The sequence below is a fragment of the Ursus maritimus genome, unplaced genomic scaffold (assembly GCF_017311325.1).
Source record: "Ursus maritimus isolate PB19 unplaced genomic scaffold, ASM1731132v1 scaffold_4, whole genome shotgun sequence".
In the NCBI taxonomy this organism is placed as follows: Eukaryota; Metazoa; Chordata; class Mammalia; order Carnivora; family Ursidae; genus Ursus; species Ursus maritimus.
Genome location: NW_024426552.1, coordinates 17,840,362 through 17,858,008, shown reverse-complemented (window position 1 = coordinate 17,858,008; position 17,647 = coordinate 17,840,362). Strand labels below are relative to the sequence as shown.

The 17,647-nt window shown below is 40.1% G+C and overlaps 1 protein-coding gene across 4 annotated transcripts in view; it reads right to left on the bottom strand.

Annotated features, from left to right (window-relative positions):
- LOC103673071 (amyloid beta precursor protein) overlaps nucleotides 1–17,647 on the bottom strand; it is a 256,172-nt gene that overhangs the window by 184,514 nt on the left and 54,011 nt on the right. For all 4 annotated transcript variants that reach the window (XM_040621078.1, XM_040621080.1, XM_040621079.1 and 1 more), the window contains exon 2: nucleotides 13,020–13,187. In XM_040621078.1, coding sequence (XP_040477012.1) covers nucleotides 13,020–13,187 — 168 coding nt within the window. The remainder of the gene's footprint in view (nucleotides 1–13,019; nucleotides 13,188–17,647) is intronic.

Here is a 17,647-nt window from a genome sequence, read left to right as displayed (position 1 = left end):
CTTAGCCAGACAGACAACACCGGGTTGGTAGGAGAAGTCATCATCAGAGATGGTGCTGATCTCAAACCCTGCGCGGGAAGGGGAGCACGGGGCCAGGAAGCAGCAGCTGGCCTAGGGGATGAAAAAGGAGATGTGCACACAGAAAGAGAAGCTAAGGTGAGAGAGGCAGGCCCAGGAGCCCGAGACAGACAGGGCAGAGCAGCAGACAGGGGACCGCCGATGACCTGTCCCTCCAGCGAGGCATGGCACGGCCCCTTCAACAAGCCCCTTTGTAAACATCAGCTACTTTGGTGGCTTTATTTTCCTTCCAACTGAACAAAACCCAAGAAGGCCCAACTCAGATGCTGGCTCACAAACACCCCCCCATCTTTGATCGCCTCAACCTCTGAATCCAAAGCAGTTTCTCTTCCATCTGATTGCCTACCACTTTCTGCCTTCATTACAGCCCCGTGCCTTTCTGCCCTGTTAGAATATATGCTCCCTGAAGGCAGGGACAAAGGGACTCCTCTTCGTGTTCCCTTACCTGTGGCCAACACTGTGACAGCACAGCAAGTGTCTCATAAGTATGTAATGGGTATTCCTGCTGAAGTTCAGAGTCCAGTAATTGTAGGGAAATTCAGGATATATTAAACCGCCATCAGGGATTATCAATGTATCTCTTAAATAAACTAATCTAAGGAGTATAATATTATAGTTGGACTACGAGCATTTGAGGAAAAAAAGCGTCTCGACGCCTTCCAATATTGTTCTTCCAAGTATGATATGGCAACTTGTATAAAGAATAGCCTCATGTAAGAAGCTGTAGATTAATGTTAATAAATACACAGCTAAAGAAGATTCTCAGGAAGAACTAAAAGCCAGGCTGTTACTCAGACAAGGGCGACCCATCCAGCTGGTCCAGGAACCCAAAAAGAGCCTACTCTTCTGGCCATAGAAATATGTGTTATCTTTGAAAGCAAATGTATCAGTACATACATTAAACTTTTTTAAAAGAGAATTGAAGCAATTCAAAATATTGACAGCAGGGAGAGAAGAGTAAAAACAATCTCAGATCCACATTAGGACGTTATAGTTGGTTTCCCTTCACTACAGAAGAATACCTTAAAACCCAGTCACCATCGGCATACTTTCACTCTGAATTTTAAACATCTGAAGTCTCTCTCTCTCTATCCAAACTGGAAATATATTAATCTCAGACAAGATAACTTTTAAGTTGTTAAATATGCAAAGCAAGAAAAGACATTGATGATATTTAAGAAAGCCAAGAACATGTAGTTAAATCCATAAACTATAAAAATAGTTAAGACATATGTTGTTAGAGCCCGACAGAACTTTCCTCTATTCCCAATAATTAAAGCAAACGGGGGGAAACCCTTCGTGTCCCTTTTGCAAACAGGCCACCTGAGACAAGTGACTAATGCCACAAGTCCTATTTATACACAACTAAATTCCAAATGATCCAGGATATTCAAGACCACAAAATCAAATGTAGTTAGGAAAAGGCTGAAAACAGAGTTAATGGTCATGGTAAAAAAAAAATTGCTACAAATTCTGAAGATAAATTGCTTACTGCTCCTTCTAGTCTATTAACTTTTGAAATAAATTTTTAACCAAATTCTCAAAGAGATTTCTTGTGGAAAAAATGCTAGAAATTATGTAATGTTAACAAAAATATGTCTTAAACATATAAGTATGAAAATAAATAACATGGGGCTTTGGTTTGTCTTAAATCAATTTACAGCTCAGCAAAGGGGAAGAGCATCACATCTGCAATCAGGGGCTTGCCAAAAATAACGCAGGCCGTAAAGGAGGCAAGATAGAGCACGTGCATTCCAGACTTATCCAGGAACAAGAGAGACTAGATTTTGTAATTATTGAAGTTGAGTGACATGTACCTAGGTTATTCATTATGTTATTCTTCTACTTTTATATGTGCTTGAAATTTTGAATTAAAAAGAATAAAAAATAAAAACAAAAAAAACCAGTTCAGTGGAAACAGAGTCAAATTTCTAAATATACAAATGACAAAACAAATTCAAACACAAAGATCCAAAGTGCTACGTTCGACTGCAGTTAGCACCAATAAACATATGCATGAAACAAAGAATCAGAAACTCCACAGCAAAGTGGTAGAGGTCATCATGAGATATTTTCATCTGAAACCTCTAATACCAATTTCCTATTCAAAGAACACATTCAAGTGGAGAATAAGAAAAATAAAATAATGGAGGATTTCTCAAGTGCCAGAATCATTGCAAATGTTTTCAGTGTAGCAAGGCAGGCAATCCTCAATCAGTTAGCAATCGCTCCATTTCACAGAAGATCAATGATCGAGCAATCATATCGAAGTCAGGGCCATTCCTGAGCACTTAGATAGCATTAACTACAAGTTTTAAATACATTTTACACTTCAGTGTATGCCCCAGACTTCGAAGTTATGTCCCAGACAATACAATTTCTGTTTCTGGATTAAAATGACTACTTTCTTTAAAATTTTCTATAATACAAAGAAAAATCATATCAAACCGCTTTCAGCATAAATTCCTTTAATAATGTGAGAGATACTGGGAATGGAATAACGAATTTAACCGAGAAAGAACAATGGAAACCAAAAACAACTGTCTCTGCTTATGATGTCATGGGGTGCCGAAGGGCAACATACAGCTGACGAAACATGCTTGCAATGTGGGAAGTGTGAGCAGTGCTACATTTTCACAATGAAGACCTTATGCACAAAAGCAAGGGACAAATGCTGCAGGGCATTGGCCCATTTTCCAATAATTTGTTACAGTGTCTGTTTCCGACACTGTATATACATAGATTGTTATATACATACACTGATGTTCAGAGTTGAACAATATTGTCAGAGAACCCTGTTCAATGCATGAGAAATGCCGAATGTAGAAACAAATGGGAGGGGAGGGAGTTGTGAGATGGGGAGAATCACTAACATAAACAGGACAGGACACGAATGTGAAAACAGAATCAGATGTGTACACATAACCTAGAGTCTCATTCTCAGTTTACGGTGATTTTTAAAAATATCCAAACTGTACAGTTTTACTACCAACTCTACCTCAAAGAAGAGAAAAAATATAGGAAAAAACTTTTAGTAAAAAATTTAATTAAATGTGAAATATAAAAGTCCCCGGTATTACTATGTGCCTAAAAGTACACAGTATTACAGTATTATAGTATAAAAGCACCTAGTGGTACTGCAAGTATGTAATAATTGAGTGTCCGTTTAAGAAGCTGCTAGATGATAAGAAGGACAAATGCTAAATCAAACATTAACTTGATTAAATGATAATGTGTAAAAAAAAAAATCCAAACTCGGTTGCATCTCTTTTATTTAGCTCTAAATCCTATATTTAGCTCTAAATCCTATGGTTTGTGCAAGCAATCCTTATAAGTACACAGACCATTCAGACCATTAATGCATAAAATATATCTGTTCTCAAATACAGGCAGCCGGACACCTCTATTTGCAAATTATTTCACCTAACAAGAATTTCTGGATCTTTCAAATACTGAAACCACAATGCATATGCGCCTGTAATTTGTAGGTCAATTTTAAGTCTACAAAGGTGGATGGAACACATGGAAAAATAATAATAATGGCCAAGAATGTACCACTGCTTCTACTGTTTCACTGTGTATATAGTATGCTCTCAAAATTGGTTAGATTAAAAGAATCACATACAATGTTTGGGTTTTTTTTTTAAACTTAGTTTTAATGCCACAGTATTGTGGAACCGAGGTTGAGAAGTAATTCTTGTCTGGGAATCCCATGTTTGGTGATATATTTTACAGTAGGAAACTGGGCAAAGGAAATGGGTTTGTTCAACTTATCAAACAGGCACATTCTGTTTTGTTCAGGCACCGGTATGTTTGGTTCGGTGATCCTGTTAATTTGTAGACAAAACGACTGTTCATTGAAAAAAAGAAAATTAAAAAAACAGGGAACACACATATTGTCAGCTGTGGCAAACACTTTGGAAAAAGAGAGGATGCCCGTGATCTCACTGAAGATTACAAGCAAAGCGGACTTTCCAGCTGGGAATCTCGGCCAGCGATGCTGAGGCCTTAACCTGTTCCAAACTCCCTCCGGAGACCTGCTCCCCAGGTGAGTTAGCCGAGTCAACACCTCTCTAGGCCCTCCCCTTCAAAAGGTGCTGTGAATGGTAAGGATCCAGAGGGCGGCAGAGCCTGTGTTTTAATTTCTCTCCTTAAAAAGGGAGGAATGGTGCTAGGACTTCACAATTTTTTGTTTAACTGATTTAACTTTGACAGCACACACCTGTGTGTTCCTATCATGCAGCGAGGACACGGTCTAATATTGGTGAGGCAGCTTTCCTGGGTTGCTCAGGTGGAAGGACAGCAAAGGCTGGATTTGAAAGGTCTGTCTAGTGAAGTCCATGCCCCTCCCCCGCCCCGTACGGCACCTGACCCCCAAAGGCTCCCTTATCAGATCATCTTATATACAACAAGGCAGATGAGCAGAATGATCCTTTGCATTCCCTTGCATGCTAACATCTTGAGATCTGAATCCCCTTCTCTTCCTAATCCAACCTATCCTTGGAGACAGGCTAATTTTTCTGAAAGTGTCTTGACCACAAAACACTCATGCTAAGAAATAATCCCACAGCTCTTATTTACAGAATTAGACCTGAAATCCCCAGATTTATAATCAAAACCTCCTACTTTCCAATTCTCTGAATTCTCAATTTATCCAATTATAAATTTATAAGCTACTTACAAGCCAAGAATGGTGTCTCACCAGTCAGCAACACATGACACGAAATCCCACTCTGAACAGCATTCAATAAATACTTGCTAAATTTGCCTGAATAAAATCTGGGAAGGAACAAGATTCTTTATTGCACTTCCAATTTTTTATTGTCCCATTCCGAAGAAGTCTTTGGTTTAAATAAATGCTTCGTTTTTTTTTTTTCTTAAATCTTATCCCATTCAAAAGAAAAGGGACAATAAAATCTAAAAATTATATATATTTTTTAAAGATTTTATTTATTTATTCGACAGAGATAGAGACAGCCAGCGAGAGAGGGAACACAAGCAGGGGGAGTGGGAGAGGAAGAAGCAGGCTCATAGCAGAGGAGCCTGATGTGGGGCTCGATCCCAGATCGCCGGGATCACGCCCTGAGCCGAAGGCAGATGCTTAACCGCTGTGCCACCCAGGCGCCCCTAAAAATTATAATTTTTCTTTCTAGGCTTCCCTATATGTTTCAAGGGGAATATTATTCTATTTCTGTTCTATTTATAAGACGCCTAGTTCCTTAGAACAATGTAACAGTTTGGGTAATGTAACAGTTCATTAAGGTAAGTGGCCACTTTAGGCTGTTAAATGAATAATTCATACGGTTATTTTCAAGTTGTTTCCGTGATGGCAGCACTTCCTGTGTCTCGTATCTAACAGAGGAAAGGAACTGCGTTCTACCACAGGACCACAGAGGAAGATAATGATTGAGCGAGCATCTCTTGTGGTCATCGATTACTGCACAGAAACCATCCCAAAGCTTTGTAGTGTCAAATGATAAGCATTCAAAGAATAAGTGGTAAACTGTGTTATCTCACACAGTTTCTGTGGGTCTGGAATCTGGGAGTGACGCTGACTCCCGTGAGGGTCCAGTCAGGATGCTGGCTGCGGTGACATGAAGGCTTCACCTGCTACAGCACGCACTTGCACGCGGTTCCTTCGGGAGGGGGTGCCAGGAAGATGCCGTCCCACGTCTACAACCAGATAGCCCTCACATCCGAGTCCCGGTGCTGTGTCAGTGTCCTCACGACACAGCAGCTGGCTCTGCTATAGCAAATGTATGCAAGGCTGAAGCCACGTCCTCATGACTTCGCCCCACACCCTCGTTTCTGTAATGTCCTCTGGGTTACACGGGTCGGCCCTGCACGGTGTGGGAGACTACCCACAGGTGTGAATGCAAGGGAAGGCAAGTGCCCTGGAAGACATCCCCGAGGCTAGCTGGCTACCACGTAATAATTTAGAATTTCTCACTATTCTGTGGTTTGACTGGGCAATTCTCCACATTGTGCTGCCCGCCAGCACACCGCAAGGAGGGCTGCAAGGTGCGAGCAGGCACATGCGCATGGCTGGTCGCTGGTACAGCTCTCTGGTGTCTCTCTTCTTACACGGGGCACTGGTGCCATCGTGGGGCCCCACCCTCAGGACTTCATCTCACTCGTGTGATCTCCCCCAGGCCCCACCTCCGAAAACCATCATGTTGGACATCAGGGCTTCCACATATGAAACTGGGGGGAGGCACAAACATTCAGTCCACAGCTGTCCTCAATACCTATTTGATGAAGAAATGAAAGAAAATCCTCAAATAGGACTGACGGTGCTGATAAAAAACAACCACGGCAAAAAGTAAGGAAATGCAAAGATGTGAGTGATGACTAGGCAGAAGAGTAACTATTAGGATCAAAACAGGGCATTACGGGTACCAAGAAGGGGTGACCTGGGGTAAAGTGCAGATTAAACAAATAGTCAATTTAAGCCCTAAGTTTCAAACTATTTTCCCAATCAAATCAGGAGGCAAAAATGACAATATTAATAACAAAACAACTAAAAACAGGGAATACAAATTGAGAGGAATGAGAGATTATGAAGGACATGGACTAGATAATTCACCATCAAAATAATAATATTTGACACATTGTATTAAGCTAAGCATCCACAGTTTAGGATGATGTGCAGCTATACAGGCAATCTTCTGGAAAAACAAATTTAACAAGTGAGTTAAATTGGTTAGCAAAAGGTCAAAATGAGGTCACGGTCATGAGTTCAGCCGGTTTCGGGTTTCGTTTTGTCCTAGGCGTAGGGACTGCTAACAGCTGCTTCTCTGACTCAGCCAGCTGTCTCTAAAACATCTGTGTTTTGGTCACAAGAGGGACTGAGAATATAAAGAAAAAAATTATTCATCACTATGGGGAAAAAAATAATCACTAAATGAGTAGCACTGTAAATGGTTACTAACAGTATGGGCTTCTGCATATTTTTTTTAAAAAGTATTTGCACCATGACAGATGCCAGAATAAAATGGATAAATATCTTCAAGGTGTTGAACAGAAATGCCAGTCAACCTGGAACTCTATACTTAATTAAGCCATTGTTCATAAAGAATTTAGGAAATAACCAAGATGACAGCCAACCAAAAAAAAAAAAAATCAAAATAAATGATATAGGAATACAGATGATTTTGGGGAAAGGATTGGTATAAACAATGAACCCAGTTAAAGACAGAACCTGCCACTGTGATTATTACAACAATGGAACAGATTGTAATATTACAACTTCGAAAATATAAAATTACTATAAGTTGCAAAACCTGTAAAAGAGGAGATAGAAAAAACTGAATTGAATTTTTGAATATTCAAAAAATTGAAAAAAGTTGCATATTATTTTATTTGGCTTTTCTAGCAGAAAATCATTCAATACTGTCTAAAACAAAAACACAGAGGTGTCAAAAAAGGAATAAAGGAAAAGAAACATTTTCCAACAAAACACAGAAAAATTCAACCCTACAAAAAAAAAACAAAACGATTTCTAATTATAAAAGAAAAATATTAGAATACTTAAAAAGTGGTTAGTGGCAGGAAGACCTTAAAATAATCCATAAGGAATGTTCCGGATAGTTCAAGATGCACCATTCAATAGAAAATGCCAAACACTGTTTAAAAGTTCTGAGTGACCATCTCTCTACCCCACCAGTTTCTCAAAAGCCAGTTAAAGTCATGACACACTATGAATTCCCTCAGCTACCCTCTCTCTAACCTGTTATTTTTCTAATGCACTCTATGTTTCTAAGCCCACTGTGGTAGGCTATGGTCATTATTCTATTTTGGCCCCATGCCTCTCACTCTTCGTCTCTTTTCTGGGAAAAGCCCCTCTCCCCATACCACGTGGCTCTGGCTGGGCTGTCAAACAGGCCATATACCCTCAAGGTCAAGGTAGACCAGTACGTGACCAAAAAAGCAGGGCCAACCAGAATCCCCCCTTGGAATTATAATGCACAATAGCAGAACCAAGTTGGGATGCCAAGCTAAGCCAACACACTCCCAGAGCTACTGGTTGCCATCTTCCCCAGCCTCCTAGAGGAAGCCCATCTTAGCAGGAGAAAACGAGGTGAACACACAGGAGAAAGGATAAGCAGAGAACAAGAGAGACCCCAATGGAGAAATGCCAGACAGCACTGAGTCTCAGTGCCAGGATCTAAGGACCCAGTTTTTGATGATATTTAAGAAAATTCTGTAAGTTAACTACATCCCAAGATCCTTCCCATCTGTGGCAGAAAATATTCTCCATGTGTAAAATGTTCAGTGGGTTTCTGTCACCTAGCAACAGAAACTGCCTTATTAACCCACCCTTATAATTTCTCCCTCTTTCCTTCTTTCCAAGACTCAGCCTTATTCCCTGGATCTCATTCCTATCTAGTTCTTATAGATACCTGAGCCTAGTTTTCTTATGATGGACATCGACACTCCCCAATGGTTTAGCTCAGGCTTCCCTTAGCTTAAGTTCATTCTCGTAAAAAACAAAAACAAAAACAAAACAACAAAGACACAAAAAAAACAAAACCTTTCCATTTTCCTTGAATTGCCTTCATGCTCTCTGCCTCTAGATCTTTCCTCAGAGTACACAGATATCTTCACCATCCATTCATGTTATTCTTCCCGTAACCTACTGCAAGTTGACTTGTCCCATGCTCTTCCACTGAAACTGCTATCCTAAAGATCAACTATGACCTTTTTATATGCCAAATTAGAATGCTGTGTCACAAAATAATGCCTGTGACTTAGAAATGGGGATTACTGGGTGTCCCCAGCAGTGATGCACAGGTGTCCTTTTCCAGAGCCCCGGGGTGGTAGGGGAAGAGATGATCTGATTCCACAGAGTGCATTCTTCTGACTGATTTGCTACTGACTGGGCTATTTTACAGCTCTGTAAGGGTAGATAAATGTGGAAGTCTGATAGCAGTGCAAATGTGTTCTGTCCCATGCAATGCAGATCAGATGGGTCCCATTCCTAGCCCTGTATGTGAACTTTGTTGGGAAAGGTATTTAAATCTCTTCTGGTCAATCTGAACCAGCTTTAACATCTTCCAGGTCACTTCATTAATTAAGGAGCTGAGTAAAACCTTTGATGTGTGTTCATTTTGCAAGAGTCAAGGTTTTGCATTGTCAAAAACTATACTTCAACATTTCCGTCTACATCACGCTTACACTCATCACTTTCTGTAGAAATTAACCCGGCTTGGCTTTCAGCACGTGATAGCTCCTAGCTCTGGTCCTAGGTCTCGAAACACTGCTCCTCCTCCACTCATGGCATTCTTTCACATTTGTTCCCCTTAAATGTTGCAATTTACCAAGATTCTTTCCCAGATTCTTCCCTGGGGGCATCATGAGGGTAAAATGAGAGCAAGCACCTAGCAAGATGGCTTAGCCCTTTGTTAATGTTCAATAAAAGTGAGCTGGTCTTAGCATTATCCGCACTGAAAGTATTCTACAAGCCTTTCTCTCTCCTTAGATCCCCCTTTAGGAACAGGTTCTGTGTTCCACTCATCACTGCCTCTTTAGCACCCAGAGATATAATGTTTGAGGGAGGGAGAGAACCACTGGGCCCTTGAAAGGTATTCATATAACCCCTTACACTAAAGTATTTTTAATGAAAGATGTATTTAAAAGGCCCCAAACAAGTCTTCCTCCCTGATTCCCAGTCACCAGTAGAGTTCTGGTGGAAGGTCTGGTGGGGGACTCCCTCACATCTGCTTCCCTCTCCTACTTGCCAGATGACGGGATCCGAGACCCTGACAGCCCAGAGTCACTAGCGGTGTGGGGCACGGGGTAAAGAAACACAGTCCTACAGAAATAGAAGGGAAATATATCACCTATATAATTTTAAATTCCATAGTCATGTTAAACAGTAAAAACAGGTGAAATAAGTATTAATAACATAGTATTTATAATTTAATAACATACAGAGGATGCTTAAGTCAGTATATAGAAAATATTTCAATATGAAATGTGAAATTCTAATGTGCTATTTTATATACTTTTTTCATGTAAATCTTTAAAATATAGTATTTATCTTAATTCCAGCACACATTAGTTTGGACTAGCCATACTACACAAGCTCAACAGCCACACGTGGCTCCTGCTACCTTACTGAACAGCAGAGAGGGTCTTACAGAGAACCCAGACGCCAGGTGTGGGGTCAGAGTCATAAAGCAAGAGGAGAACTTTTTGAAATGCAAATCTACAGTCCTTCCCCTTCTTTAGAAAAAATAATAAAATAAACATTTTCAATGACTTCCTGGTGTCATGGAAAAAACCAAATTCAATAAAAGGGCTCACAAGTCTGATGTGCTGGCCCTTTCTTCTGTGGTGTAATGTTTGTCTAAACCACCCTAAGACTCTAGCCTGTGCACATAATCCTGGTGGGTGGTGAGCTGAGACAGACAGGCATGTAATACCGGAACTGCAAGACAAAGGAGAAACGACCAAGAAGCTTACTCTTCTGTCCCAGGGCCACCAACAATGTGGCAAAGTCTAGGACCCAGAAGAACCACCCTGTGGCTTAGCCTTGGAACAAACAACAGACTAAGACAGGAAGCGAATCTACCCAGACATTAGTGGGATCTCTAAGTGGTGTGGGAATAAGGGTTGTTCTCAGGATTGTGAAAAGTAATTTTTATATGGTCATCATACAAATGTAAAAGCATCTGATTTCTTGTGAGGGGCGCTAAGGGAGGAAAAATATAGATGCAAACTAAGATACATGCATCAAATTGGCCATTCAACAGAAAAGGATGATGTAGTTAACATCATTAACTGATTTAGTTCTAGCCTTTAAAAATATATATATTTAATATTCAGAATGCATCTGTATGTACATTCAGAAAAGTGAAATGGTATAAAAAACCCTATAAGCATGCACACAGAGTTCCAATTTATCAAACTCGTAACTTATTACAAAACTGTACCAGAGGAACTCTTGCATAGAATGTGAATATTATTTCCAAAATGTAGATTTCAGAAATGTCATATCTGGACAAAAGGCAATTTCTTATCAATCCCTATGTTTTTTTAAAGATAGATAGATACATATAAATTAATTAATTATTTTAGCGGGTGAGGGGCAGAGGGAGAGGGAGAGAGAGAGAATCCTCAAGCCGACTCCCCACTGAGCATAGAGCCGGGATGGCCATAGGGCTTGATCCCATGACCCTGAGATTATGACCTGAGCTGAAATCAAGAGTCAGACGCCTAACCAACTGAGCCACCCAAGCACCCCACTTTCAATCTCTATTTAATAAATGCTTTTAATAAGAAATATAATGGACTTAAATACTAGTGATTTTTTACTTAAATATGAAGAATTATCTTCTTACATCATGGTTCATGCTCCTTCAAGATAAAAACTACTTGATATGGAATATATTGTGATGATATGGATGCTTTTTTCCTTCTCAAAACACAAGAGTTAATATTTAGAGACTGTCCTTCCTTAGAATGCAACCAAAAAACAAATTGTGTGTCTATATGTAAAAAAAAAAAATACATATTTTAAAAAGGAAATTTTCTAGTACATAAGAGTACAACAAAAAAAAATGTTGCCTGGTTATCTGTTGTTTATATGAAGGATAAGAAATTTTGCTAAGAGGCGTAAGACTAATTCCTTTAAATTTTCTTAAAACACAAACGGCCACATATCCTAAAATAGGTAATTGTCTGAAAGTGTTGGATAAGATGTCTTAGACTCCAGTTACTTTAAACTGAATTAATAAGGAAGGAATACCCTATACAATATAGCAAGGAAACTAGAAAAATTACAAAAAGGATGAAGATCTTTATGAATGGTGAGGGAGTGATTTCCAGGGCATGAAAATTAAAAATGCAAAGTACAGAAAGGTGCTTCTTGTAAGCACCTTTTTTTTATAAGAAAAAGAAGGAAAACCATACATTCTCTTTTGTTAGAAGGATAAATCGGGAACAATGAAAATGTTGATCAGTAGAGGACGGGTGGCAAGTGAGATTTCTGACCGCAACTTTTTATAGAATTTCTAAGTTTTAACAATGTCAATGTCTTACATTTTCAAAAATACAAAATAAATAAGGAGCGAAAGACTAAAACTGAATATAAACAAGGAAAATGTATCAAATTGGTAACATAAATAGGGAAAATTAATTCTAGTAACTTTTCAATACATTATTCAGACTGTGAAACCATAGTGGGATATATTCTAAAGATAAATGAAGTGCCAAGAGATCTTAAATTTTACGCAGTTGGTTTATTAATGGTTCTAACGTGACATCATAATTTTTTAAAAAAATGTATGTGTATTATATATGGTAAAGCAAGGAAATACATTGGTAGTATAGTGAATGATCAGGAACCAAGATTTTCCTCCTGTCCCTATGATCCTCTGTTTTGTTTCTTAAATTCTACATATAAGTGAGACAAAATCAGAAAGGGAGACAAACCATAAGAGACTCTTAATCATAGGAAACAAACTGAGGGTTGCTGGAGGGGAGGGGGGGTGGGGAGATAGGGAAACTGGTTGATGGACATTAAGGAGGACAAGTGATATGATGAGCACTGGGTGTTATATAAGACTGATGAATCACTGATCTCTTCCTCTGAAACCAATAGTATATAATATGTTAATTAACTGAATTTAAATTAAAAAAATAATAAAAAAATTTTAAAAAAATCTTTAAAAAAAAAAAGGAGGTGAGCATAAGAGTTCTGGTGATGGATGGTGGCACACTGTGGATGTATTTGAACTGTACGATGGTTAATGATGATCAATTTTGTGGGTGTGTATCTGTATTATAATAAAAAATTAGGGGGAAAAAAAAGGAACCAAGATTTTCACTGCAAGAGATGAAAGATCAACACTTCAGAAGTGAAAAAAAAAAAACAAAAAACAAAAAACACATGCACATGATCCAACATGAATGACCGGCTCTCGGAAGGGACTTACTTCTTGGCAATACTGCAGGATGTCCTCCTTGGTGCCAATGCAGGTTTTGGTCCCTGATGGATCTGACTCCCACTTCCCATTCTGCACGTTCATGTGCATGTTCAGTTTGCCGCAGAACATGGCAACCTGAGGTTCTGCCAGCAGGCCGGCATTGCCGTCAGTGGGCACCTAAAAAAAAATAAGTTCAAGTTAGTTACACAAATCCACAGCTCTAGGGAAGAGGTTGGGGAAGGGTTGTAAAGAGGAACATGGCATGGAGCAATATCGAAAATAGTTCATTCCCGCTTCCAGAAATTCTTGCAAGTAGGAATTAGCCTGCCTTCCATGTTCCTTTGAGTTAAGTATCATGCAGGCTACATACATCTCCAACCACCTACAATACCGTGCTTTTTTGTTAATGTTGAAATACAGGCATTAACAATATTGAGAAGAATTTATTCATTGAAAAGTTTATGCAATCCCCCATAGCAGATTTTGTGGTGTCTACTGAAAGGTTCTGAAAATAAAATAAGGTGTTTTTCTGAAATAAAAATAATCACTCTGGAGGAAACCATATTCTCATAATAACCTCCAACTGGCTCACACAAAGAACAAAGCCAACTCCCTGCCTGATGACCAAGTCTACGAGTAAGGTTGTAGGGCACCTCCCAGAGCTGAGGGCACGGTGTCAGTGTGCCTTCTTAGTTGGCAGGTGACATTATGATTTTCTAAACATAAAAATTACTATAGAATTCACCATGCACAAATGTGACTCAATATGTTGGCCGTTCCACTGGTTTTCCCCAGAATATTCTCTGGTTATCACTCTCATCTCTTTTTTTTTTTTTTTAAGATTTTAAAAATTTATTTGAGAGAGAGAGAAAGCACGAGAGCATGCAAGGAGAGAGCAGGAGCAGGGGAAGGGGCAGTGGGAGAAGGAGAAGCAGACTCCCAGCTGAGCAGGGAGCCTGGAAGCAGGGCTGGATCCCAGGACCCAGGGACCATGACCTGAGCCGAAGGTAGATACTTAAACAACTGAGCCATCCAGGCGCCCCGTCACTCTCTCAGCTCTTAAGAACAGGTTAAGGGTGCTGGAGTCTCACCTCCCCAGGCACATTGTGAGGACGCAGCAAGTCTCTCAGAGCTCAGCAGAACACCTGCTGTGTCGTAAGTTCTTAACAGGTCTTAGCTATTACCACTGCAGGCAGTATATATACCATTTCACCAAAATAACTGAAAAGGTTGCCCTTCTGTATTTCCAAACCCTCTGTGAGCAGGGTTTCTGAAGTATTTATTAAATTTCTTTTTCATATAAATATTTTAAAAAGGGAAAATGGAAATTCTGAAGTATCTATACTAGCTCACTTAATGGCTTCTGATCTGACAAAAGATAAAGAAAAAATCAGCAAGAGAGAAAATATAAATCCACGGGAGTAAAAGCGTTATTCAAAACCAGGGAATCAAAAGACACACTGAACAAAGTAATTCCTCCTTTGTTAAAGCCAGCTGCTGAGGAAATGGGTGATAGCCATGTCAAGAAGAGTAAACTTCCACCAGAAGCCATTCATACCATTGAGAACTGGATGATTCTATAATAAAGTGTATCGTTTCTAAAAATTGTTCACAGGAGGGAATAAAAAACAAAACACTAAAATTGCACTGAGAGATTTCAGTTAAGAAATAGCTTCTTGACATTTCTTCCCACAGACATATAAAAATAGATCAAACATCTGTCCATTCTAGTCATCTTCGTATATATTTTGTCCAACCACAGATTTATGTTTAAAAAAAAAAAATCTTCCACTGAACCCAGCTGAGACCCATCACAGACCCGAGTGCAAAAGCTCCTGGCAAAATCTCTAAAAACCGTATTTCAGGTAACATTTTCTACATGTTTAATTCTACTTTATAAGGTATATTGAACAAAATGTTGCCTCTCCGTCGCCAGATGTAACAAAGAACAGCTGAGGCCACAGTACCAGGTCGTCAGCAAGAATCAAGAATAGCTGGGACCCCTCGACTCCCCAGTCTGGGCCTCTTGCCACCTCCTACAATTTCCAAGCCAGAACCTGGGAGTCTCATTTTCCAACAGATGCAGAAACCAGCCTAAGCAGAATGCGCCACAAACTTAAGTTTCACAGCTTTCCTGAGGGAACAGGAGGAAATTCAATGTCTGGATCCTAAAAAATCAGAATACAAATTTTGTCAATTTTATTGAAATAAGTAGTAAGACAGTTACACTGCAAGAAAGTCAAATAATCATCAGATACCTATAGATAAGGCCCTATATGAGATGCTATGGAGGATACAAAAATATTTTTAATATATAAAATTTATTTATTTCTATGTAAAATATGAGCCCTCGCCTTCAAGAAACTTGCGGTCTAGTAACAAAATCATGATTGGATTCTCCACGATACTTCATTTTGCTCAAACTCATTCCTTGTCGCAAAGATTTCCAGTCTTAGCAGAATCTTAATAACTTATTTCTAAGTGAACTGAGAGACTAATGGTCCCCCACCACAGTTGGTAATTAATTTACTGAACGAATTCCCCCCTTGGTAGCTCAAAATGTCTCTCAGATTCTCCCTAATTTGTTCACTACAGTTTCTACCTCCTGTCAGTGAAAATGCCCTTCATTCCATACCTTCCCCTCAAGGAACATTTAAGCGCCAGTTTCTCTCCCTGTGGCAGCGAGCCTCCACGAAGGCCCCCAAAGATCCCTGCCTCCTGGTATTCAAGCTCTTGTCAGTGTTATCCCATAATGCATAAAGTTCTGTCCGTGCAACAAATAAAATAGGGCAAAATGATGTGACTTCCAAGAACAGGTCATAAAAGGCTTCTTCCTCGCTCTCTGGGATCCCTTGTGTTGGGGGAGGTCAGCTGCCATGTTGTGGGGACATTCAGGCAACCCTACGGAGAGGCCCACACAATGAGATGAGGAACCACGGCCTCCTGTCAACAGAAATGTGAGTGAGCTTGGAAACATCCTAGAGCCACCATCAAGCCTTCAGGACTGCAGCCCAGGCTGGCAGGACTGAAACCTGGAGCCAGAACCACCCAGGACACGCCCGAATTCCAAACCCACAGAAACTGAGATACTACGTGTTCGTTGTTAAAACATTGGGTCTGTGGTGACCTGCTACATGGCAACAGACACCTCACATGCTCTTCCTTCTCCAGCTCTGTAAGACATCCACAAACAGCCTTTGATCTCCTCTACTTGAAAAAAGCTAACAACAGACAAAAAACACTTCCTCCTTTCTCTCACCCTCCAGAGCAGGGGGTCAGCAAATTTCTTCTGTAAAGGGCCAGATAGTAAATATTTTACGTTTTGTGAGCAAAATAGTCTCTGCTGTGACTATTCTTCTTTGCTGTTACAATAAAAAAGCAGCCTCAGACAACATGCAAAATGGGTGTGGCTGTTTTCTACAATAAAATTGTATTGACAAAGCAGGGGTGGGCCAGATCTGGCCATTGGGCCGTCCTCTGCCTATCCCCTTTCTTACAACAAATTCTATCAGCTGGGCATTTCAACACTCACTGACACCACCTTCTCACCGGCCTCTTAAGCCCCCTGCCATCTAGCTTACGTCCTACCCATCAACTCAGATTACTTTCTCGAAGGTCACATATGGCCTCTGGAGAAACCAAATAGGTTTTTTCTTCAGTACTTGTTGCTTTTCAACTTCTTGGCCACACGTGAATTCTTCCTTGGGAGTCTTTTCCCTTGGGCTCTGTTGCAATGAACTACCGCTGCTCCCCTTACTCCTCTGATTATCCCATTACTAACTCGCCATCTGTCAGTTTCATACCAGAAGACATTCCTAAAGATGGGGGGGAAGGTTGCTTCTCTTTTACCTTCTTTAAAAAGTCTTCGTGATTGAGGCGCCTGGGTGACTCAGTCAGTGAAGCTTCTGCCTTTAGCTCAGGTCATGATCCCAGGGTACTGGGATCGAGCCCCGTGTCGGGTCCCCACTCAACAGGAGTCTGCTTCTCCCTCTCCTCCCTACTTCTGCTCTCTCTTACTATCTCGGTCTCTCTCTCTCTTTCAAATAAATAAATAAAATCTTAAAAAAAAAAAAAAGTCTTCCTGATCTCCTTCAACTCCCAGCTGCAGAGAAGCAACTCCAATGTAAGAACCATAATAATAATAAATGGCAGCAACTGACATTTCTTTAATCAGTAAGTCTGAAGATACAACACATGGTAGGCACTGAACTAGTTTTGGGGACAAAGCAGTAAATTAAGCCTTGTTCTTGCCTGGGGTTTCCAGGATGTTAGATTTCTTGTGCTGAAACTGGGAAAGTCCCTGGCAAGCTGAGACAACTAGTCATCCTAGCTGACAAACACATCAAGTAAATGTTTTTCTTCTGTTCATACCTTAACTTCTTTTTATTTCTTTCATTCTGCTTTCTGTCATCCTTCCCTTTCCCTGACTTTACAGTTCTTTTGATGCTACTTGCGTGTATGTTTGTACAAGCCCACTACCCAAATGGTGGTAATCTTTCTCACATCTCAAATGAATTGATTCTGGCCCCATCGTATTACTGGAAAACATTTCTTTTTTTTTTAAAGTAGGCTCCACACCCACCATGGGAGCCCAGTGCAGGGCTTGAACTCACGACCCTGCAATCAAGACCTGAGCT